Here is a 23874-nt window from a genome sequence, read left to right on the forward strand (position 1 = left end):
GATGATAGTGAGATAATAGATAGATAGACATAAAGATTTTAGAGATAAAAAAAAGAGTAAACATGAGATAAATAGATAGAATCAGGCAGATAAATAGAATATAGTTTGAAACAAGTGTATCAGGTATTACAGAACATATTTATGAAGATAATTGCATAGGAAATATACGTATAATTGTTCGGGAAATTATAGATGGATATTCACTTTTCAGACTGCAGTTAAGTATTTAGCTAAACGGCCATAAAGATATGTATAGAAAGAATGAAAGATGGAAAGAAAGAAAGAAAGATAGAAAGAAAGAAAGAAAGGAAGGAAGGAAGGAATATAAAAATTAATCAATAAATAATTCAATATAGTCACTATGGTGACTCTAGTCAATATTGCATAGTGATATATAGCTAAATAGTTATAGATTTTGAAAATTGCATTTATCAGTGATCTGTATATGGATAGAGGATATTCAGAAAGTTCTGACAGTAACTCCTATGTTCTGTATTTCATTCCCTCCAACATTTAACTTCCTTCGGATAGAAATAAACAATCTTAGTCGTTCAAAACATAAGAGGAGGAAAAAAATCGATTTCCTTGCAATTCTACATAAGCACATTATTATTATTATTATTATTATTATTCTCCTCCTGTTGAGAAGATGGAGAGGAGTGGACTGTGTGTCGGGACGCAGCAGATCACTGGTTAAATCACTTAGGCTCAGTGTCCTCCCAGGGGATGCGGACCTGAAGGAGTTAATATTGCTCCTCTATCCTGACTGCTCCAGATGTGGGGGATATTTAGGTTTGGACCTGATTGGGTCAGGAAAACCAACGTCACATCATCACAATCTTTTTTGACTGATGATTCAATTAAGGATACAGTGTAAAAACAATGCAAGATCTGCATAGAGAACATCTTCATCAGTAACCAGTGAGCCCCCATTCACGAATCATCATCCAACATTCACAAAACTTACCCTAAACCCCTTCCCAACCCTATAATAACAGGAATTTAAAAAAAATACATAGAACACAAAACCAGTGCAACAATGTATCAAGCTTCATTCCGAACCCATAAACAATGAAACGACAACACAAACAGTAGTCGGGGACACACAACAACGACACAAAAATCAGCAGAAAAAAAAGACAAAAAGATACAAAAAATTTAAAAGAAAGGAAAGAAATAATGGACAGAAATCAGGTCCACAATGAAGGGTGAGCCGTGGGTGATCTTCCATATCTCGGGGTCTTCAATATCTGGGGGTCTTCATTGCAGCCTTGGGAAGTTGAAGTTCCTTTGGGTTCTAAGATGCATGATTGGTGCAAAATGTTTCCAGTCTTGTATCCACTAGGATTTAGTGACGAAGATAATGATGGCAAGGACTTGATGATGACTGGGGAGGGGGGAGGAGGAGAGAGAGTTGAGGTTGGGGGGGAGTTAAGGGAGAAGAGAGAAGTGTTTGAGAAGGGGGGGGGGATAAGGGAGGTGGAATTTCATTTTTTTTTTTCTCCTAAGCTTTTGCTGAGGCTTCAAGGTATAATCTATCCCAGATCCTTTCCCAGAGAGGGAGAAACTTAGTGATCACGTTTGCAAATGATGCTCACGTTTGGTGCTCAATTATCCCTCCCCATAAAGATAGGTGGCGTGAGTAGCAGGGTCTCCTCCACCAACAAGGAAAAAATGTCATTAGGAAAAGCGTAACACGTCAGTCCGTCCCCAGGTTTGTGTTTCCTGAAGTGGCAGTAAGAGATCAGTCCTAACCTGCCCAGCAGGACTAGAGGTTCCTCCTGCCTGGCCTTCAGGAGCTACTGTCCTCCACCATCATCTCCTGGTCTACTACTTCTTCATGTTCCACCACAGCACCTCTACCCCACTGCCCACAGGACTGTAAAGGTAGGTGACTCCTTTATTCCATTTTTATCCAGATCCAAAACACTAAAGACATCACACAACATTCTCCTACCTGGTCCTGCAGGTAATAAAAGATACAAATACATTATAATAAAAATATATTCATAACATAAAATCTCAATGCAACATGAAAGTTTTCTCATCGCTTCACCCCTGAGAAATATTTACATAATTTCTGTTTTTAGTTCATCATATGACTTTTACTCTTCCCAGAAACACTTCGCTCACTTCAGGGCTTTTTTTTTTTTAGTTTTTTTCTGTTATTTGAGCTGGTTTCATTTCTGTATTTTATTTCATTTTAATTTTTTTTCTTTTTTTGTAAAACACAGGCGCTTCTAGATTTGGATACATTGTTGCATTACATTCAGTTTCTTTTATACTAAGATTTTACTTAAGACATAAATGCATTTTATACTCAGATTATATACTTTATATGCAGATTATATTTTGAGGAGGTGATTGGAGGTGTTTGTGTGATTTGGTGTCAATCCCTTACATTTTATCATTTTTTGCATGCATCTCCCAGACAAGGTGGACTTCATTCTCTCCTATGTGTCACTGTAATATTGACTGATGTTAGTGTAAAGTTTGTTGCAGTTGTTTTGTTTGCTTTTAACACACATCCTTCTGCTATGGGTGAGTGTGAGTGAGCCTGTAGGAATCTACATTATTAGGAAAATTGTTTGTAAACGTGCCTAAGGTGTTAGAATTGTACAGAGGGTTATCTGCTGCACAGAAGGGGTTAATTGTCCTTGTCTTAAGGGTTACATCTGTTCCATAATCCCCTCCACCCCTTGTCTTGTCCTTATCCCCCCCTCCCCAAAATTTGGACATATACTATCTAAAATGTAACTTTTTACATAAAAGTTTACACCCCCTTAAACAATCCCCTGGACTTACATTGAGTGCTGAGAGCAGAGCCAGGGCTGCTACACACAGGGGGGACCTCTGCCAGTGCATGTGGTGGGAGCCTTCCAGCCTGGGTGTCAGTGTCTCTCCCTCTTGCCTCTGAGTTCCCAAGGTTTAATTCCAGTCACTACTATCCAAGGATCTGTATATCCCATTACACTCAACACCCAAAGTTGTGCAAAGATCTGGCTGGAGGATTGCAGGAGGGGGGAAGCTTTGACTCATGATTGCAAGATGTAATTCTTGTGTTATCTGGTGCAACCCTTAAGACAACAGCAGAGGAAGAGGGTGAGACCCCGGAGGAAGCCATAGAGGGGTCTTTTGGGGCATTTCTTTGGCGCCCTGTGTTTAAATGGGATCTACCAATGCCCACACTGTGCTGTGTTTGGTTGATAGAGTCTGCGTGCTGCTGATATACAGTCGAGTCCATGAGAACTAGCTTCTGATCCACTGTTATCAATGAAGCAGATGATGGCGGATGGCCCCAGGTGTAAGAGGCGAAAACAAGCCAATCCAAGGAGGAAAAACGGTAAGGACTTTGCTGGAGACCCCCTTTCATCTGGGCAGGGGGCTGCTGTTTTGTGCTGCCTTTGTGCAAAAGAGTTGAGGAGTTGAGTGTGAGGGAGGCTGAAGGTCTGGAGCTGCTCTTCTTGTGGGGGAGCAGGGTCTCAGCTTGGGGTGTGTGTGGTCTGGGGGTCCCCCCTGGTCCGGGCTGGGAGTGGAGAAGGGCTTGGAGCTGGGGGGCTTCTTGTTGCTTTTCATCTGGAAACTTTCTGCTCACAAAGTGTCTGACATAACGGTCCGTGCAGCTCAGCAATGACACCCAGTGCATTCCCTTTCTTCTCCAGCAGCAGCAGCTCAAGGCTTCCCCTAGCAGCTGCTATCCTCGCAGGGAGCTCCAGCTACCCCCTCCCCTGCTCCCACCAGGTCCAGGCAGGCTGAACATGGAAGCCAGCATTACCCTCTCCATGGAAGACATCAGCTTTGTCACTTTTTGCTTCTTGTTTGTCACCCTTTGGGAGGAGAGGGGGTGCTGCGCAACCAGAAAGGGGGTTCTGCTTCACAGAGTCCCCTCAATCCTTCACTCCTGATCTAATATCTATCCCCAACTTTCTATTACGATGAGAAATGAGCTCCATGATGGTCACAGGGTGTGCATGTGTATGTGTCGTGTCATCTATATCCCCTCCATGTATCCCTGGCAATGGTCGGGGGGCTACATCCCACTTCTCAGCCAGTTTTTCATTGATCACTAGCTGCTGCCATAGTTTCCCTCTTCTTCTCTACTTCAAGTAACTTTTTATGAACACAATTGTTAACTTGTAGGCCAGAGATATGCCACTAGTAAGAGTTTTTTTGGGTGATTTTTATTGTTTGATTTTATATCTGAGATCCTGCTGTGGTCAATCTGAATAGTAAGATAGGAATTGTGATCTAGCAAAAGACTTCTCCCCCCACCACCCATTACCCATGTCCTTTGATCTATTTGTTTATCTTTAGTAATTAAAAAAATATAACCCCCCCTTGTCCAGTCACAGACCACTAGCTCAGTGTATAAGGTGGTCCTCCATAGCCAAGACCTCCCATCTCACTACAGAATGATTGAGCCCAGGCTACAATTACATGTAATGTTTCCCACTTCTGTTCCCTGAGTCCATTTTATTAAATGTTGGTTATTGATTTTGTATCCACTCTGTGAATGTGGGGGCATTAGAAAAAGCCAATTGCTACAACTGCTGAGGATGATGAGAATAATAATAATGAGAGCTGCATAACAAAGTCCAGGATTGTGCCATAAAAGAAGAGTTATAATGTTGTCTTATCAAAGTTGTCAGCTCTGCTATACAGGGTGCAGGTCATGCTTCATCATAGGTGTAGTGTGTGGCATCAGTATATATGGTTTAGCTTTTATTCTCTGGTCTCTGCTCATATAATAAGACTATTGGTGTTGTGTAAATGCAAGAAAGCTTTAAAAATAAGCTTATACATAAGACTTCATTACACACCTGCATGGAGGGGAAGATCTGTGACATAAAGTTTAGATCTTGTGCTCCGAAGGACTGGACTCCAAATTTGACACTTGAGAATGAAATTACAGAAGGAATGAAGTTTTCTTGTATGGAAGCTTTGGATAGAGATGATAAAGTGAAGGTGTTACATTTGTTACATTGTATTTATATAGTGTGTACATTGTCATGAGGCTATTAGAAGAGATGTCGTGTTGGGTTGTGTTCTGAATTTTTGAGAATGTATGAGCTTGTATTAATAGGATGGAGAATAAGTTATGTAGGTAGTTGACAGAATGATGGAAAGAAAGAAATAAAGGAAAAAAAAAAGAAAGAATAGGAAAGGAATGAAGGAAATATGGGAGACAGATCGATATATAAAAAGATCATAGAGGAATAAAAGGATGAGATATTTAGATGATTGATTGATGCAAATATAAGATAGATAGATAGATAGATAGATAGATAGATAGGAGATAGATAGATAGATAGATAGATAGATAGATAGATAGATAGATAGATAGATAGACAGATAATAGATAGGTAGCCACCTCGGTAGCTCTGTATAGAGATCAGTGAACCACACAGTCTTGTAAGTTTCCACCTTTATAAGGATTTTGTAACATTGAATGACCGACGCTAGAATTGGAGCTTTGATATTAATATGTTAAAATCCCCCAATAAAAAGTTTTATTTTAATTACCAAAACCAACTTAATAGAGCAGGACTTGTGCAGCAGATAAAGCAGAGCTGTCGAGGAGTCACTCAGACTCCAGGCTTCTTGTAAGTTTCACACTTTTGTCAGATGACCTCAAGTCTCCTGACTGCTGCTGCTGCTACTTTGTAACTTTTTCCTAAAAAAAAAAAAAAAAATTCTGCTTAGATTACAGAGTCCCATGTACAGATAATTAGCCCAGTGTGTTGTCAGAAGGGGGGAAGAAAAAACTTTTTGCCTGTCTTGTGTCACCCAGTGTTATCATCATCATCCTCCTTGTGGATTTTTGTGTTATTCCCCTTTTCCATTTTTTGCAACACCTGATCTTCTCCTGATATTTCTCCTTCCATATATTCACTAACGAAATTATCCCTCCGCCTGGGAAAGAGGAGAAACTCGCTTTGCCTTCAATTCCTCTGATGTTGTTTTGCAAACAATTAATTTAATTTTTGATTTATATATTTTTATATACATATAAATTAAATTTCGTATTTTTTTTTTATATAACTGGATATAAATACATCATGTAAAAGAAATATAAAAAAAAAATATTGTAAAGAGCTGCTATTATAATGGCTGTAGGGGGGGGAGAGGGAGACAGATATTCGATACCATGTTGTATCGATCTCCTTGGAGAGGCTTTGATCTCTCTTCAAGTCCTGGGATGTTTTGACTTGGAGGAGATATATTTAACGAATAATAAAAATAATAATACAAAATAAAAAAAAGGGGCAGAATGTTTTTTTTTTACATTTTTATGTTTTAATTTATGAACTGAAAAATTATTTTAATAAAGAATCAGAAAGCTGTTAATGAGAGCTGTTCAGCAGGATTTATTAATTCGTTCTAATTGGGATTTTCTGCTAAAAAAAAAATAAAATGTGTTATGATATTTGTTGCAATTTTTGTGAGTTTAGAGGGAAGATGAGTTGGGCTAATGTGGAATTGTCTGCTGGGGTGTGATGGGGAGTTGAAGAGGAATTTTAGGAGAAAGATATTTGTAAAAAAAAAAAAAATAAAGGAATAATTCATTAATAAAAATATATTTTTATTTTACTTGATATTATTGTTGTTGTTGGTGTATTAGTTGGTGATGCAGGATTATATTGTAGATCTGAGTATTGTACATAGACATAGAATAAGTTGATATATTATGTAAATGGATGTATATGCATATTGTGTGTGCAAAGCAAAGCTTACAGGTCATTAAGGAATAATACCATTATGACACAGGGGCATTTAGTATGGAATTGTGCATTGACCCTTAAGGTGGGAAGCTTAAGAACACTGCAGCATTCACATACATGGCAGGGATACAGCCCTTATAACTGTTTTCTTTGACATTTGTGCCATTCAAAGCTTTTAAGGTGCATTTTTTTCCCAAGTCTTTGTCCCTTTTTCTATGCTCCCAGGGCTTCCCAAGGTAGCCGGTATTTTGTGCCTGTCACACAGAAAGGGATTGCAGGTTCACAGTGACTATAGACAATTGATTGTCTTTTCCTAATGTCGCTCATTTACATGTTTATAAGGACAATGGCGCAGGATGCCCACTGTACTATTCAGCTCCACATTCCCACAAGGGTGCAATAGGCTGAATAGCCCAGGCAGACACCTTGCCTCATTGCTTGGATTTTTTTTTTTACTAAATGAATAAAGTGCTGGGTGGGGGTGGCTTTTTTATTATTAAAGGAGAGAAAACAGTAAAGAAATAACCCAGTTAATGAATTAATTGATTACTCGCTGTAGATTGATTTGATGTGGATCCTATAGAAAGGAGGGACTGTTTATTGTTTGCTTGAAATTTTGGGAATAAGAGAGGAGCATCCTGGGAAAAAGGTGAATTGTTATCCTGAGTGGTCCAAGTGCAAACAAAACTGTGAGACTTTTATATATATATATATATATATATATATATATATATATATATATATATATATATATATATATATATATATATATATATTACCTATAACTATTACTGAGGTGGAACAGTATATAGGTGCAGTTATAGGAAGTTTAGAGGAAAACCTGACACCCAGAGAGGATAGAACAAATTTTATTTTGACGGACGGTGATGTATATAAAGGCAGTGGATTCAGGATGTAGCGATGTATAGCCGCATAGATATCCCCATGTATACATGCGTATATAGGTATATATATAGAGGTTAAGCATGGTCTCATGCCATAATTTTATATAATCATCCATGTATATGTAGATACATTTTACATATTTCTAACTATATTTATACATTCATGTAAAAATGTACATACATATATTTATAAATATATATATATATAAAGCGTGCATGGTTCATGCCATGAATTTATATACATAAATATGTTTATATATATATATATATATATATATATATATATACATATATATATAATTGTATGTAAATGTAAGAATATATATATATGTGTGTGTGTGTGTGAAAAAACTTATACTCATGGTGTACAAAAATTTAGAGCCATGCATGCGATATATAATATATGTATAATATTTTACATCTATATATATGATAGCAGATAGATAGATAGATGGATGTACATATCTATAGCCTTGAAATGTGCAGTGTGTGCCACAGGCCAGTAAGGGGCATTCCTATATAAAATTCTGTCTCTACTCCTATGATGGACTAAATGGAGATGACACCATTACATGGTGCACAGATGGATTTCTATATATTATACATATGATGTGAACACTCTGGGGACCAGTCTGGACAGTGAGGTTTCTTTTTTATTATTATTATTATATTTTTTTTTGGGGGGGAGTTGCTGTATAATGCTAGTGCACACACACACACTCACATCCTCTTCCACACACTGCACTGAGTGCACATGTACCGTTAAGTGAACCCCTGACACTACAGTCCTGCGGATGCCTTAGGTATGATTTCACTTTCGTTCACATCAATGCTGACCTGAATGCCTTTCATATCTGATCCGCTGTGTCTCTCCCAGTAAACATCCCCTGAGGGATGAACAAAGAAAGGAACTCTTCTTCTTCTTAATCACAATTCAGCCCTTTCACCGCCGGCAGAGAACATTTGCATTCTGCAACAGAAAGCCAAGATGAAAAGAAGAGGGAAAGAGAGAGAAAAAAAAGAAGAGTGAGATGAGGGGGGGAAGCGAAGGGTGTAGTCTGAGAGAAATAACTTAGGTGTTTGTGGTTGTTTGTTGGGCTTTCCCTAGTTACAGGCCTTATATAGCCCCAGCTCAGGCCTTACTGACAGCCGGATAGTGTTACCACTGGGTACTATTCATGGCCTTTACTTTGGCACTTGAGGTAAAAAGTGTTGCAGACGGATCAGATTCTCTTAGAACAAGTCAGGTGTATACACACACTCCAGCCAGACTGGAATCCATCTGTCTGGGAGTAGTCGTAGTAGTCGTAGTAGTAGTAACTATTATTATTACCATTATTATTATTATTAGACATGAGCCAACCTTCCAAAAATGTCCCCTTCTCCATTGACACTCCTGCAGAGGCGAAACGGATTCCCAACCAAGAAAATCCGATTGACCATCACTAATTCTAATTATTATTAGCATGCAGAACACTGGCTATTAAATATCAAATGTAAAAAAAAAAAAAAAATTATAAAATATTCCGGCCAAAATTTGTACATTTTTGGGGTAAAATAAATGTTGATTTATTTTTTTTTTGCAATTAAAAAAAAAAAACCTAACAATTTTTTTCTTAATTTTTTTTTTTTACATTTCTAATGTCAGAATAAGCAGCTTATATCTCGCGGCGAGCGTTTTATATAGATAATGAGCATGAAATATCCGTCCTTGATTCATTCATTCTACGGCCTAACTGAGTTTAGTAACCAAAAAAAAAAAAAAACACAAAACTTCTACTGCGCAAGTTTAAAAATAAACAAACAGAAACGTAAATAAATAAATGGATACAAAGTAAATATTTACTTTTCTCATTCAAAATACAAAATATCTCTTTATAGTCGTCTGCATAAAATCTAATGGTAAATAAAGTTAAGGAGATGCCTTTTTTTTTTTTACAATTTTTGGGAATTTTTTGGAGTTATAAAATGTAACTTTCCTTGTTACTGGATACAATTGCTGGATACATCATCAGGCCTCCTGTAATAGGTAGTTGTTCTCATACATCTTTGGTGTTCTTAAGCAAAAAAAAAAATAAAAAAATCCGAGATGTTACAAGTTTTAAAGAAACATGTGACACAGATTTGTGATTTTGTTCCCAGACGGTTCAGGAACATTGGTACAAAAAGGGATTATCCCTACACCTTCAGCCCCCTCTCTGCTTTCCCCATGACCCCAGCGATGAAGGATTTAGACAGATTTACTTCAGTAAACACCTTTGGACACTCGGGGAGGGGGGGTTCAGGATTCTGTTTGCAAAGGGAGCCTTTTGTTAAATGAGGTTTACTGGGCAGCTGTGATATTAACCTACAGAGCGATGCTGAAAAACTGCTTAACTCCTTCTGAATTAAGTACTTTCACTCAGCAGATAAGATCTGTTTTATTGAGTTTTCTTTCAAGATCTCTAGACGTGATTGTTTCCAAAGAATTTACATGCCAGAGAGAGAGAGAGAGAAGAGGATAGAATCCTCCTAACACCAGTTGTGTGCCCCCTGTGTGCTGGGGGGGTCTGTATAGATGTAGTGCACCCCCCAGGGTGACGCTCAGAGCCCCCCTATACACCCCCCTTACTCTCTGTACAGGGCTAACAAATTTCCCTCACTGCTGTCTGTCATCGGATACATCAAAATAACACATTTCCCTGTCCTTGCACCGTACAGAGATGTAACACAGGCAGACATTATTGTAACCTATAGGAGCAGCAGAGCTGAGTTTGTCAAGACACGTTGCACTCTGCTACATCTGTATTATTAATAGACACACACACACAACTCTTCGGTGACATGTCACTATCTGCCATCCAAGCCCCGGCTTCAAGTGCGGAGCGGAATATGTGTACAGGTGTTGATTTTGGGTTTCGAGACAATTTCCTTATTTAGTTAGTGTCACCGTCGGAGCAGCCAGTAAGGTGCGAAAGTGCAGAGTATGAGACATGACAGGATTAAAGGTGTCTGTTGTGTTGTTACACCTTGTACACAGACAGTTCCCTTTGTCACAGCCTCCTGGTGATTTGACAGTGCAGATCTACTTCCCTTGTAGGTGATACAGCAGATTTCGAGAAGAGTTATGAACGTGGGCCCCCCCCCCATCTCCTATACCCTCAGATCTGCTGCCAGTCTTGATAGCATTGAGGTCTTGACTTGTGTGCCAAGGCAGTGAGGGAGTTGTAGATTGTCAGCTCCTTGGTTCTTCGCTTATGGATATCTTACTGGGTGTTCCGAGATAAAATGTTGCAATTAAATCATCATTTTGATACATTTATCTGCTGGTGGCACCATTTTGCATTCGCCGTGCCAGGTAACGTGCCCGTGTATGCATGTGCTCAGACATAATAGTGAATCCTGGGTGCCTTCATGCTAAGTCCCAGGGTGGCAGAAGTACTGTGCAAGCTGGCATGGGCTGTCTGGTTGGCAGAAATGCCATCTGTCAAAGCATCCAATAATGAAGTGTTATGTTATTCGTATGAACAACCAGGCAATAATGTATTCTTTCAGGAATGTAAAAAAAATAACAAATTAAACTATATTTATGTATCTAATTGGGAAGAAGGGGGGGGCAATATATTGACGACGTCCTGATGAGGCCCAAGTGGAAATACAGTAGCTGAACAGGTAAAATTTCCATTCCTGAACTGCTGCAGAACCTCTTAGCCGAACCATCAATAAAAGAAAACATCTCTTAACTCTCATGTCCTGTAAATACATTTCCCAGGATGCTCTGCAGCAGATGGACCTGAAAGATTGACCCTTCTCCTTGGAGAACTTGGCTATTACAAGTTCTCCATGGATGGGCTGACATAACCAGTAGCTCAGGACCCTCATAGTACACAACCAAAGTATTGAGAAATAAGAAAGTTCCATGTTCTTTAAGGGGGGGCCAGCCTTACGTAGGTTGTATGATATGAGAACGTACCTATTACATAGAAGGGTCAGGTGGAGGACGCTTCTTAGAAGATGCACAAACCCTAGTCAGTAAATGAGATGACAGGTTTCTGAAGAAAAGGGAAATACTCAGGTTTCATTATTAAGAAAAAGGTGCATTTTTGGGGAAGACAGAAAACTTATCTTAGAGGTTAGAACAATTAAGCAACAAAACCTGATGTCAAATAAAGTATCTTCTCCTTTCGAGGACAATGGGATACGGGGACATCTAGTGTAACCTGTATGCATGAGATGCTCATATATAGACTTATATACCTCCCTCCTAACCCTATAAAGTCTTAATGACACAAGATATTGATCTGTTGATCATTCTCGATCAAATTGTGTCAGTTTTACTGAATGCAGCCATAGAAAACCCCAAAAAACACATTAGACCGTATAAGTTGTCCACTGATACAGATATAGCAGAGTTAGATTTGTCAGCCAATAGTTTTTGGGGTTTCTATGTAAAAATTAACACTTCTCGTATTTGGACACTTGTGCCAAATGAAATTTTTTGCTACTTATACTTACACATTACATACCTACAGACACACACCATATATACACACATACACCATATATACAGACACACACCATATATACATACACACACCATATATACATACATACACCATATATACATACATACACCATAGAAATTAGTTTCTACATCCTGGAAAAACAAATATTTATGAGCTGCTTATTGCTCCCACATGCAGTAGTAGTTATTTCGTGTCTTGCCTATAGATGCATTATCACATTTCGATATTTACACTATCGAAACGAGCCCTTCTATAGAATAATAGGTACTAAAACAATGTCAAAAATGTTTTGGAATTCAAAAAGACTCATCCCGAAAAACTTGACTTCCATAGACAAGAGAGGTAACGACTCTGCAGCCTGTTATCTTATTAACTCATCTATAACTTACATCATATTTATATTACATACATTGCAAAAATGTCACCAATTCTTGGTGAACACATATATTTCGATTCATTATTCCGTCCATGAAAAATAAAGGGTTAATAGCGTCGCGACAAACCTCGTCTAAAATATAAAGAAAAAAAGTAACAGTATTGAAATATAGCAAAAAAAAAAAAAAATTTTTTTTTAAACTTTTTTTTATTCTTTTCTTTTTTTTTTCACCATGCATGCAGTCATTTTCCGGTTGGTTATCGGTCCATAGGCAAACTGTCAAGGCCTCTTTGCATCTGACAAAGTATATTTGCATTACACAGGAGATATGTTTTAATAGATTCTGTCAAACCCGTCTCTTATAAAAAAATAAAAAAAAATCCCAAAATTTTTTGAAAAAAAAAAAATTATAAAAATAAAAGTGTAAAAAAAAAAAAAAAAAAAAAAAAAAAGAAATTGGGATTCGTTTGTAATGAAAGTAATTAGGTTGATACTTTCAATGGCCTCCGTTGTTTTTTTTTTTTTTTTTCCTTTCCTTCTAATGGCAGTTGTGCATCTGCAATTAGGAGTAATTCTGACAGTTCCAATTTCCGAGGGATGGGAGACAGTGAACAAGATGTAGAGCAGTGATATTACACGTGAAAACCCCTGTCTCTTTAACCTTGTTGGTTTTTGTCTCGCAGAGGTTACCTTTTCCCGATGGTGCAAAATCGACTTGACATAACTGTTCATGAGTTTCTGGGTTTTCCCTGGAGGTATTTGCATCCGATCAGCCCAGTCAAGCTTCAAGTTGAAATTGGCAGCCCAGAAACTGACAGGATTGGGACTAGGAGTGAGACAGCTGAAATATAAGCAATAAACTGACAGCATTAGAGTGAAATTGGGACTATGTAACTCTCAGAGAGTGCAGGCAGAGGATCGGCTCTCGTTGGCCTTTGATACGGCGTCGGATTCGGTTAAAAGTTCGTTGACTGACGCCGAGTTCTTTTTACATTGTAACATAATTTTTTTTAATTTGTTGTAAAGTTCTCGGGCCAACTTTATCCTTCATTTCAAATAGTCTAAAATAAAGTGGAGCCAAATTTCAAGCCCCTCCCATGAGCTTCACGTCCCATGACGACTTGTCAAACAAATCAACAAAACAAAAAGAGACAAGAATTAAAAAAAAAAAAAAATAATAACCCAAAAACTATTTAAACTACTCACCCCAGTTATTAAAATTAGTTTTTAAGTTTTTTGGCAGTGGATTGTTAATTTTTTTTTTTGGGGGGGGCGGGGTTTGTTTTGGTGGTGGTAGTGCGTGTAAGGGGGTGCCCTTTCTTTGTCCGAAAAGAAAACAAAAAAGCTCCGTAAAGTTAATTAAACCAGAATAAAATAAACACTTCCTTGAATAGTTGCGCGGGTTTACATTATTGTTTGTTCAATGATATCCTGAAACTCACGGCCGAGAAAAAAAAAAAAAACATTGTAGTTCTATGGGGGTTTTTTTTTTCCTCTTTTCTTTCTTGAAGTGCATGGAAGTGTTAGAGTTTTAAAAAAATTGCAAAAATTTGGGATTCACGATGATATCTACTAGAGTTTATCTGGGTTTGGTCAAGCACCGAGTTTGATTTTTATTTATGTTTTGAGTTTTTTTTTTTTTTTTTTTTTTTTTAGGTATTAGCCCGATTAATAAGTCTCTGTTACTTCTTCTCCGGGAGACGTAGCAGACGTAAGCTTTGCTTTCAAACACTTTTTTTTTTTAGCCCTGTGTGTGTGACAGGCATTGGCTGATCTGTTGATACCCATTCGACAGGCCCTGTTGAGTCTAAATGGTGTGACGGCACATTTTTGTTAAGCTTTGAACAAAGAGATGGAGATGGCGTGCTGGCACCGTCCTCGTGCACATTGGACTTGTCACAGTCTTCCCTGATTTAATGCTCTGTTTATGCCTTAATATTAAAAACTTAAGGTCAGAACAATGAGTTTCCATACTCCACGCACAAACTTTTATCCTGGAAGTCTTAAGATATAGAAGCCAACGTCGGATCGTCGTCCTCAATATCCGTAGAACAAAAACAATAATACAATAACTTTTCGAAACGTAGATTGCAACTTGCCTCCGAGCTGTTATCCATTTTGAAAATGGGGGGATTTTTTTTTTTTTTCCAGAAAAAAAGTCTTATTAGGAGAGAGGAAAAGATTATTTTTCTTTGATCATTTGTTAGAAGTGATTATTTCTACAGTGGATTTGCTTATAAGCTCCGACAAAAAAAAAAAAAGTTAGGTCTATTTGCAGGCGTTGAGAATTGCTTAGACTTTTTCAAAAAAAATGACAAGAATAATTCGAAATTGCATTCTAACCCCGAAAAGATGATTTACAAATAAATGCAAACACATGGATAAGAAGATACATGTATATGATGTGTAGGGATTGTTAGGAAAGTTGGCACTGAGCAGTGGGATGTAATTATTTTACCGCCAGCCGGGATCAACCCGCGCTTCGAGTGTCTTTTATTTATCTTTTGACTCATATGATGCAGTTTTGGTCTCGAAAAACCCATAATAGGGTGCTGTAGCCTTTGAAGGCCGTAACTTGGGAGTGGTAGGTCCATTCTTGCTGGTGGGCTTCATATACTTCATACATGACCCAGTGACCATACGGGTTATTGGTTTTCAGAAAAAATTCCATGTCTGTTTCAAAAAGTTCCTTCGTAAGTGCCTAATTGCTTCAGCATAAGTTTTGGAAAGTAGTCATGGTTGAATAGAAACAATTTGCTTATCTTCTTCTTCTAGGCCTCATATCCAGTGTACCCCAAGACTCTTGGTTCTCAGTTTTATCTTGAATTGTAATAAATATTTATATATGATATACGTCAACTATTTTATACCAAAAAACCTCCCTTTAAATCAACTGTAGGGACACTAGAGGGACACTTGACCAGAAGTCCTACATCCATTGCAACATACTAACTGTATTCAGCCAAAAATGTTCACGAGGTTGATACACCTCATCCACAGAAGTTTGCCACTAACCACAATCGGTTCCAAAAAGTTGTCAGGTTCACGATCACGATTGTCAGGTCCATTTAGAATACAATGTCCTAAACCCAAGTCGGTGGATTCTTTCTAGCAGATCTTTTTATTGCCTCTGTCGTAAGCGTTCTTGGGTTGTTCTTTTTCTTCTCAAAGTGGTACAAATGTTCGACCCCTTCCACTGTATTAACCTGCAGACCCCATTAGCAGGGAAGGTCTAGGAAGACAGATGTGGAGCATTGTCTGCACATCTTGTAGAGTTTACATTAAACAGTGTCGGGCCTGTCCTCCCTCTCTCTGGCTTTGAGATCCTATCACTCAAAGTTACATAGTGAGTAGAGTTTACGAGCAAAGACGTACGTCCATCAGGTTCAACCAGGACGTGCTAGATGTCCTTCATAAGAGACTTAACTTTTTTGATGACCTTATTTTTGTTTTTATGCTTTTATTATACTCTCAACGTTACTCACTTGAGTTATTGACTGACCTTAGTCTCCTTAAGTGACCTCTGCTGGATGATTCCGATGATCCCTTAAGCAATTCCCTCTGCTGGATGATTCCGATGATCCCTTAGCAATTCCCTCTCGCCCTTGGCCCCACTTTTTCCATGTTTTTACTGTTGGTTGTGATCTAGCATGTAGTTGGGTGTGTGTGTGTGTTTGACTAATGTTCGGCTGTTTGAATCATTCCTTGTTTTTTTCCCTTGCTTAAAAAAGGAGGACTTATATTACACATTGACAGAGATGAGCAGGACCTATCCCTTCTACCAGAGCGACACCCAAATATTTGTAGGAGGAAAGACTCCCGCAATAGTAGGTCTTTTTTCCTGGTGTACTGTTGTCTCGATTTCTTATGCACAATCGCCTTCTGTTATGACATGTCTTTTTTAAATGTTTGCCTTGGTTATCATAACTGTTTTAAATCTTTTTGTAATTAGAGCTAAGAGATTGACATCCCCAAGGAAGCATTAATTGTTGGATCATGTCAGTATCTGTCTCCCCATCTATAAATACATGCACTGCGATGTTTTTTTTTTTTTTTTAACCGTCTCGAATAACGAGTAGGGAATTTTTTTTGTCATTTTTTTTTTCTTAATTCGATTCCAGAGAGCTAGAATTGATGATAAAAATTCTCTATGGAAGTTTTCCTGCAAGCTGTGAGATCATTACATACCATAACTCATGAATGGGGCTGGCCCATCGAACAGGCTACAACTGTATTAGTCCCATATGTTTGTAATAATTTCTGCTGTTCGGAGTCTTCTCTACAGCATTTTATGCCATACTTCAAGCATCATTTTTCAATTTTCCAAAAAAACAAAACAAAAAATCAAAGCAAACTGACAACCAAAAAAAAAAACAACAAAAAATCAAAGCAAAACGACAAAACAAAGTTGCAATTTTTTTGAGTAGGCAAATAAAAATATTCCTTTACAGCCATCGAGATTGTTCCTATTCGACATCGTAATCAAAGCAAAACGACAACCAAAAAAACCCCCAAAAACAAAGTTGCAATTTTTTTGATTAGGCAAATAAAAATATTCCTTTACAGCCATCGAGATTGTTCCTATTCGACATCGTAATCAAAGCAAAACGACAACCAAAAAAAAAAAAAAAAAAGTTGCAATTTTTTGGAGTAGGCCAATAAAAATTGGAAAGATTGTTCCTATCCGACATCGTAATTGGCAGCGAGACTCGTCTATTTGTAAGCAGATGATGTCATTTATACTTATTTAAAAAAAAAAAAAAATCAAAAACAATTACCAAATTACAATAATAGAATTAAAAAAAAAAAAAAAGCGCAGTTACTGTATTTGTGTTCCGTTCAACAATCAACATGCAGGGAAACAAAACAATTCTATGCAAAAAAAAAAAAAAAAATCATCATTCATCTACATTATAATTGCTTCTTTTCCACATCTACGGGGTGGTTAATTAAAATTGTGATTAAATGTGGTCTCGCTGCCTAAGATGTCTTGCCCAAAACAGGTGGTACGGAATTTAAAAGTAAAAAAAATGTAATTAGCATTGGAAATTGAGAAATTGCCTGTAAGAATCAGTGTTAATTTCAGTCAGTGATGAGGTAATTTATAAATGAATTCAGCAGAGGATGGGGAGTAAGAAATGCACAACCGACACTCGGCCCCTCCTCGCCGTTCCCAGCATGCAGGTGAAGATGTTTGCAAAATATTGAGGTAATTTGAAAATAATTCCACACGTTCTGAGTCTAAATGGAGACTACCTACATTCTCCTCCCCCAAATAGCAACCCCGTGGCACCTATGATGTCATAAATTAGATTACCAATGAGTCAATGTGGATATATAGCTACAATTACAAGTTTTATAGCATATCTAATAATGTACAAACCACTATTTTATATAGGAAAAATAAGCCCTGCCCCCGAGGAGCTGCCAATCCAATTTCAATACAAATTTGGAGCTAATCTTAGCCAAATTAGTTACCAGTATAGATTTACCCGTATATACTCGACTCTAGTATAAACCGAGGCCCCTAATATTACCACAAAAACCTGGTAAAACCTATATTTTTTTTACTCATGTATAAGCCGAGTTTGGGTTTTCAGCAATTTTATTTGTGCTGAAAAACTAGGCTTATACTTGAGTATATATGGTAGTTAAAAAAAAATATTTAGAGGAAACTGAGGCCGTACTAAAAGTTGTCTTGGCCCCTCTTGATGATGTATATGGGCCCCTTCACAGTACAATTTGCCACTTTAACACAATTACTTTGTTATTCAGATGTTTTTTAGACCATATATCTAGATTTAAGACTGTCAGAAACCATGTGGTCAAAGGAAGACCTAAAAAAGTGCTAAATCAAGAACATGTCCATGACCTACCTTTATACTTTATAACTCTTGTATCTCTCTATGTGCGCAGAGTGGCTTTCCGGCCCCATAAGGTCTCAGGGCCCAGGAGTGACAACAATATCTGCACCCTTTCAGCTATGCCCTTGGTTAAGCGTCTCTTCCATGGGTTATTGAGTTCTGTCCTAATTCCCAAAAAGTCACCCCCACCCCATGCAGAAAACCAATAAGTATACGAGAGGGACGGTAGAATCAAAGGTCAAAAACAAACTGTATATTAACCACATCCATACTAAAAACATGGTATGAAATGGTCTCAAGCTTGAAGTAATTTCGTTTTTTTCCCCAAAAATTTTCATCGAGTTTTCTCACAATGTCTATCTGTAAAAAGTTGATGTAACACGTTCTCTAATCTGGGGATATATTTTCATTAATTGCTTTCTGTGACCTCTTTCTGACCGTGAATATCGTCCATGCATTGATTTTCTGTCTCTGTGAGTTTATGTATTAGTGAAGAAATGTTCTGTTTTACATCCATTCGTTTGGTACTAATTATACGTGATATATGCCTACAGTGGTTTGCCGTTTTTTTTTTTTTTTTTCAAAACATCTTCATCATCGGAGTGGAAAATTTTTGTGTGACATCACTGCATGGCATCATTGTGTGACATCATTGATTTGCTTGATGTGTCAGATATTTGTGCATAAGTGTTTACTGATCTCATTTTCTTGATGGACGACGTAGAAGTGGAGGTGGTACTACCTTTTTGATTTGGTACTATCCGCAGGTTGGTCATGTGATGGCTTTATGTTGTACCCCAAGCCACGTGTCATCGCAATCTCATGGTTGGGGAGAACTATTGTTAAGTCTGACTTTTAGATTTTTATTTGTTATTGAATGATTCTGTCATAGATTGTGGACCTTCAACGGGTCCTCTATTTCCTTTTATGTCATGGGCTTCCAAAAAAGGACCAATACTATAATTGGCGTCCAAAAAGTTTAGCATCATTTATCATACTCATTATGGATCTTTCTGGATCTTGTAGGATCATCGGTTGTAGAGTTTTGAGTTGTTTCCTAAAAGGTTCAGTTCCACCATTGGCATCCAAAAAGGATCTAGTATTAAGGATGGATATTAAAAATCCATCATTATTTGCTTTCCAAAAAGTTAACATATTCTCATTGGTTTCCAAAAAATAGGTCAATTAATATCGATCCAAAACTATTGTCACTAACACTGGTTACCGAAACGTTTTAACATTTTCATCGGGTTTTCAAATAGGCTCCAGTATCATCATTGGTTTCAAAAAGATCTGGAACCATCACTGATTTAGCAAAAAGTTTCATTTTTTTTTCCTTTCGTTGGCTTCCAAGAAAGTCCAGAACCTTCAATGATTTCCAAAAAGCTCTAGTGCTATCTTTGGTTTCCAAAAAGGTCCACCACCATCATTGGTTTCCAAAAAGTTCCATTACCATCATTGGTTTCCAATAAATTCCTCTACCATCATTGGTTTCCAAAAAGTTCCACTACCATCATTGGTTTCCAAAAAGTTCCACTACCATCATTGGTTTCCAAAAAGTTCCACTACCATCATTGGTTTCCAAAAAGTTCCACTACCATCATTGGTTTCCAAAAAGTTCCATTACCATCATTGGTTTCCAATAAATTTCTCTACCATCATTGGTTTCCAAAAAGTTCCACTACCATCATTGGTTTCCAAAAAGTTCCACTACCATCATTGGTTTCCAAAATTTTCCTCTACCAGCATTGGTTTCCAAAAAGTTCCACCACCATAATTGGTTTCCAAAAAGTTCCACTGCCATCATTGGTTTCCAAAAAGGTCCACCACCATCAGTGGTCTCCAAAAAGTTCCACTACCATCATTGGTTTCCAAAAAGTTCTAGTGTCATCTTTGGCTTCTAAGAAGGTCAGGAACAGTTGAATGTTTCGATGTGGAGAAAATTATTCCTTATCAACCAACAAAGTGTAGGCTTACCGCAACTATAATGTCCAAAAATGACAGATAGTTGGAAGTATTTGCTTGTGTTTGCTTCGTCTTTGTGGTATATTAATGAGTGAAGCCTCCAGTTGATAATCTATAAGACTGTGGTTAAGGACTAATGCACAGGTACTTAAAGGGATGGCGCGGGTGGGGAGGGGGGTGGGGCCCTTGAAGATAAATAGACAACCTTTCTGAGAAGCCATAACACCATAGTTATTTATTTATCTTAAGACTTGGAGGTTACATGAAGGAAGAGCAATCCCATCTATGACTAGGAATACGGCCCAGGAGACCGGTTTCCAGTTTGAAAACAATTCCTAATATCTGGGAAATGCTCTGTTTGTTTATGCGTACATAATGCCGGTTTGTCCGCCTGGGAACGGAGGCAAATGGGAGAAGTATGCATGGATTTCACAGGTAACAGGATTACGTGGGCACATAATTGATCCATTTGGAGGCGAGGGGGGGGGGGGGGGGAATGACACCGCTCTCGAAGATGTCTCATCTTTGGAGATAGGAGTTTATGAATCCGGCATCTGTAAATTCAAAAGAATCAATATGTCAATTTTATTAAAGCTCCGGACCAGCTGGACATTAAAGGAACATTTACGAAAAAAAAAAAATTCAGCTGTACTTACAGCTGTCCTGCATCGCTCATTACAAAGGCTTAGATTTGTGTTTAAAATGTGGCGTCTTTGTTCCCTGCTAGCACATCTGCGGAATCAAAAGCGAAGGGGCGCAATCTACAAGGCGAAAAAAAAAAACGTTTACTGCAAATCAGCAACATTGTGACATATAGACACCATATAACACCATCCTCCAGCCCATTCATTAGGCCATCGCACACCCTTAAAGGAAAAGTCCATGTCTCCTCCCACCTCATCCATGCCTTACGGGAATCCATTCCTTTATCTATTTTTGACATTTTTTTTCCCAAAAACATCGGCTTTTATTGCGGAATCCATTTAAAGGGAAGAATCAGGAGCTTCCAATGTGATTTTCTCACTTCAAGGCGGTGAATAGGTTGGGCTTCCATCTCGATGCTTCCCGTATGTGCATTGAAGCTCTTTGATATAGGACCTTTAATGTTTCGGCATAGATCTTGGGGGAGTGTAGGGATGATGTGTATCAAGCTTGTTAAAAAAACTGATGTAACGCCACTCGAATAAAAGTGCAATTTATCATCAATCTGTCTATATATACATTTATTATGGGGAAGTTTGATACATTTCTATGCAATTAAATTGCTTTAGTGTAGTGTAGCTATAGGGGAGTAGAGGTAGCAGCGGTACATAGGGATAGGGGGTCCGGTTGAGGTCCAGAGTCTTCTTCTGATGCTTAGTAATACATTTCTACATGTGTGTCCTACAAACCTATGGGAACTCTGACAAGTTGTGGGGAGCAGGTCCCCCCCCCCCTTCCCGGTTTAGCCTCCTATAGACAGTCTCCAGTGGTTAGCAGGAGGGGATACAAAATACAGATTGCATATACCACAGGAATGAGAAATGCCACTCTGGGCACATCCGCCAGGGTGCTGGGTTTCCCAGTAAAAACACGGAGAGCGTTCACATGTCTCTGGCGTTGTGGTTGGCCACATATCCAGCCCCTTGGATTCGGTAACCCCGTGTCCCGTTCTTTTTTACATTAACCAATATAAGTCAGTGATGAGGCGAAGAGTCACTGAAATCAAATGATTTGTCCACATTTGCCCCAAATTAACGGAGCCCCTGGGCATCTGCCAATAAGATTTGTCCGGTTTGATGTGCATAGTGTTACATGACTGTATTTCAAATTTTACTAAATATTTGATCTTTATTCATAAACAATTTCAAGATCTCTGCTTGCTCTTACTGAATGACCACATTTTACTTTACATCCAAAGGCTGGAAACTGTTGCCGGACTTATACTTCTCTTTAAGATTTGCTACTATTGTATTTAAAGGAAATCTACCACCAGGATGAAGGATTGTAAACCAAGTACACTTACCTGCTGATGTGTCTCCTCTCCTCTTATTTTAGCTATAAAAAAAGGCTATAAAATCATGCAAATGAGACTGGCGAAATAGCTTTTAACTGAGCGTGGAGCCCCTTGGACTAATTTGCATATATTTAGAGCCTATTTTTGTAAAATTGAGAGCATAAAAAGCTAAAAGGAGAGCAGATCCTGCCAAAGGGTGCACACACCTGCATGTAAGTGTGCTTGGTTTACAATCCTTCATCCTGGTGATAGATGTCCTTTAAAGGAATTTCCAGCTTCTTGGATAGATCCTTAGTATTAGATCATTGGGGATCTACTATGGAGCAAGAGAATGGAATCGGAAGATCTCCTTATTTGGTGTAGTCACTGCACTGTGTTACTGCAGCTCAGTTTCTTTTCACAATGTAGTACCCAAACCTGGCCACTACATAGAGGAAGGAGCTGTCCTTTCATTATGTGATCAAGTCATCCGTTTGGGACCCTCACAATCAGACCATTTACTGATACCCTGCTACAATGTCTTGATCCAGATCGATAAATTCTCCTCTCACTGATACATTGTACCAAACCATCTGTGCTGCCGATCCCCCCGGATTGTCCGGCCTTGTTACCACTGTAGTCAACGTGGAATACAAATGTTACAAATTTTAAAAGATTTTAAAACATATAATAAACTTTTATAACTTTATACATTTGTTGCCACTCCCATAATGCATCAGTGCAAAGAGGGACACAAGTCTATCGAAGGGCAAAGCTGCAACTACGACGACACTAAACGCCATGTGAAGTTGTGCCGTTTTCCGCGCTCCGGTGTGCCGAGATATGTTTGGAAAAAACTGGATTATCAATGTCTGACATTGAGGCCCAAGTGCGTGATCCCTAAATCTGTTGTTATTTTGCCGGTAGTGAGTGACATCAGCTGCCGCGCTAAGCAGGTGTCCCTGTGTAAACAAACGCGCCCTGTATACGTTCCGCCGCGCTCCTTCCTGCGCGCCCAAAAGAGCAGCGTGATTAAGAATCCTGTAAAATTTTTGAATGGAAACGGATGGGCGCCTGAGCAGAACATAATTACACCATTTGAACATCCGCAGTTCACCGCCGCAGCCCCCAAGTTGAAGAACAGCAGAAATTAATAATATATAATAGCATCGTTCTCGTAATTTATAAATGAAATAAAGCAGAAAGCGGATTCTGCTGATTCGCACTTTCCTCCTAATTTCTGAAAAGATAAAGTGTAGATTATAATTTTGCGATGGAGGTGGAAGTGGGGGAGGAGGAAGGAGGGAGGGAGGGCAAGGGCTGGGGTTTCTTTTTAATAGAGAGGTTTATTATGAGACGATTTGAAGTTTTTTTTCCTCCGGAGGGTAACGAGAGGCGAGACCGCCCCAGAAGGAATCTGCGAGTCACATTATAGATGATTGTAAAGAGCGTACGTTGTAATAAAACTATACGGCGTAATGATCGATTAGCCGTCTCATCGTCTACCTGCGCTCCATGCCGGCTCCGATACGCGGCGTCTAGTCATCTTCTGGGCAGGATAA

The 23874-nt window shown here is 38.5% G+C and overlaps 1 protein-coding gene and 1 long non-coding RNA gene across 3 annotated transcripts in view; one reads left to right on the forward strand and one right to left on the reverse strand.

Annotated features, from left to right (window-relative positions):
* Window positions 1–1035: 1035 nt before the first annotated feature.
* Window positions 1036–2943, reverse strand: LOC140075852 (uncharacterized). The gene is made up of 2 exons (XR_011849469.1): window positions 2806–2943; window positions 1036–1963 (listed from the first exon to the last, which is right to left on the reverse strand). It is a non-coding gene; the product is annotated as an uncharacterized lncRNA (long non-coding RNA).
* Window positions 1491–23874, forward strand: part of ZEB2 (zinc finger E-box binding homeobox 2) — a 112164-nt gene continuing 89780 nt past the window's right edge. The window contains exons 1-3 of one of the 2 annotated variants that reach the window (XM_072122210.1): window positions 1491–1887; window positions 3211–3343; window positions 16240–16335. In XM_072122210.1, coding sequence (XP_071978311.1) covers window positions 3274–3343; window positions 16240–16335 — 166 coding nt within the window. In that variant the 5' untranslated portion in view covers window positions 1491–1887; window positions 3211–3273. The remainder of the gene's footprint in view (window positions 1888–3210; window positions 3344–16239; window positions 16336–23874) is intronic. The other variant, XM_072122211.1, reaches the window with a different exon arrangement.

Source organism: Engystomops pustulosus, chromosome 8, assembly GCF_040894005.1.
Source record: "Engystomops pustulosus chromosome 8, aEngPut4.maternal, whole genome shotgun sequence".
NCBI classification, from domain to species: domain Eukaryota; kingdom Metazoa; phylum Chordata; class Amphibia; order Anura; family Leptodactylidae; genus Engystomops; species Engystomops pustulosus.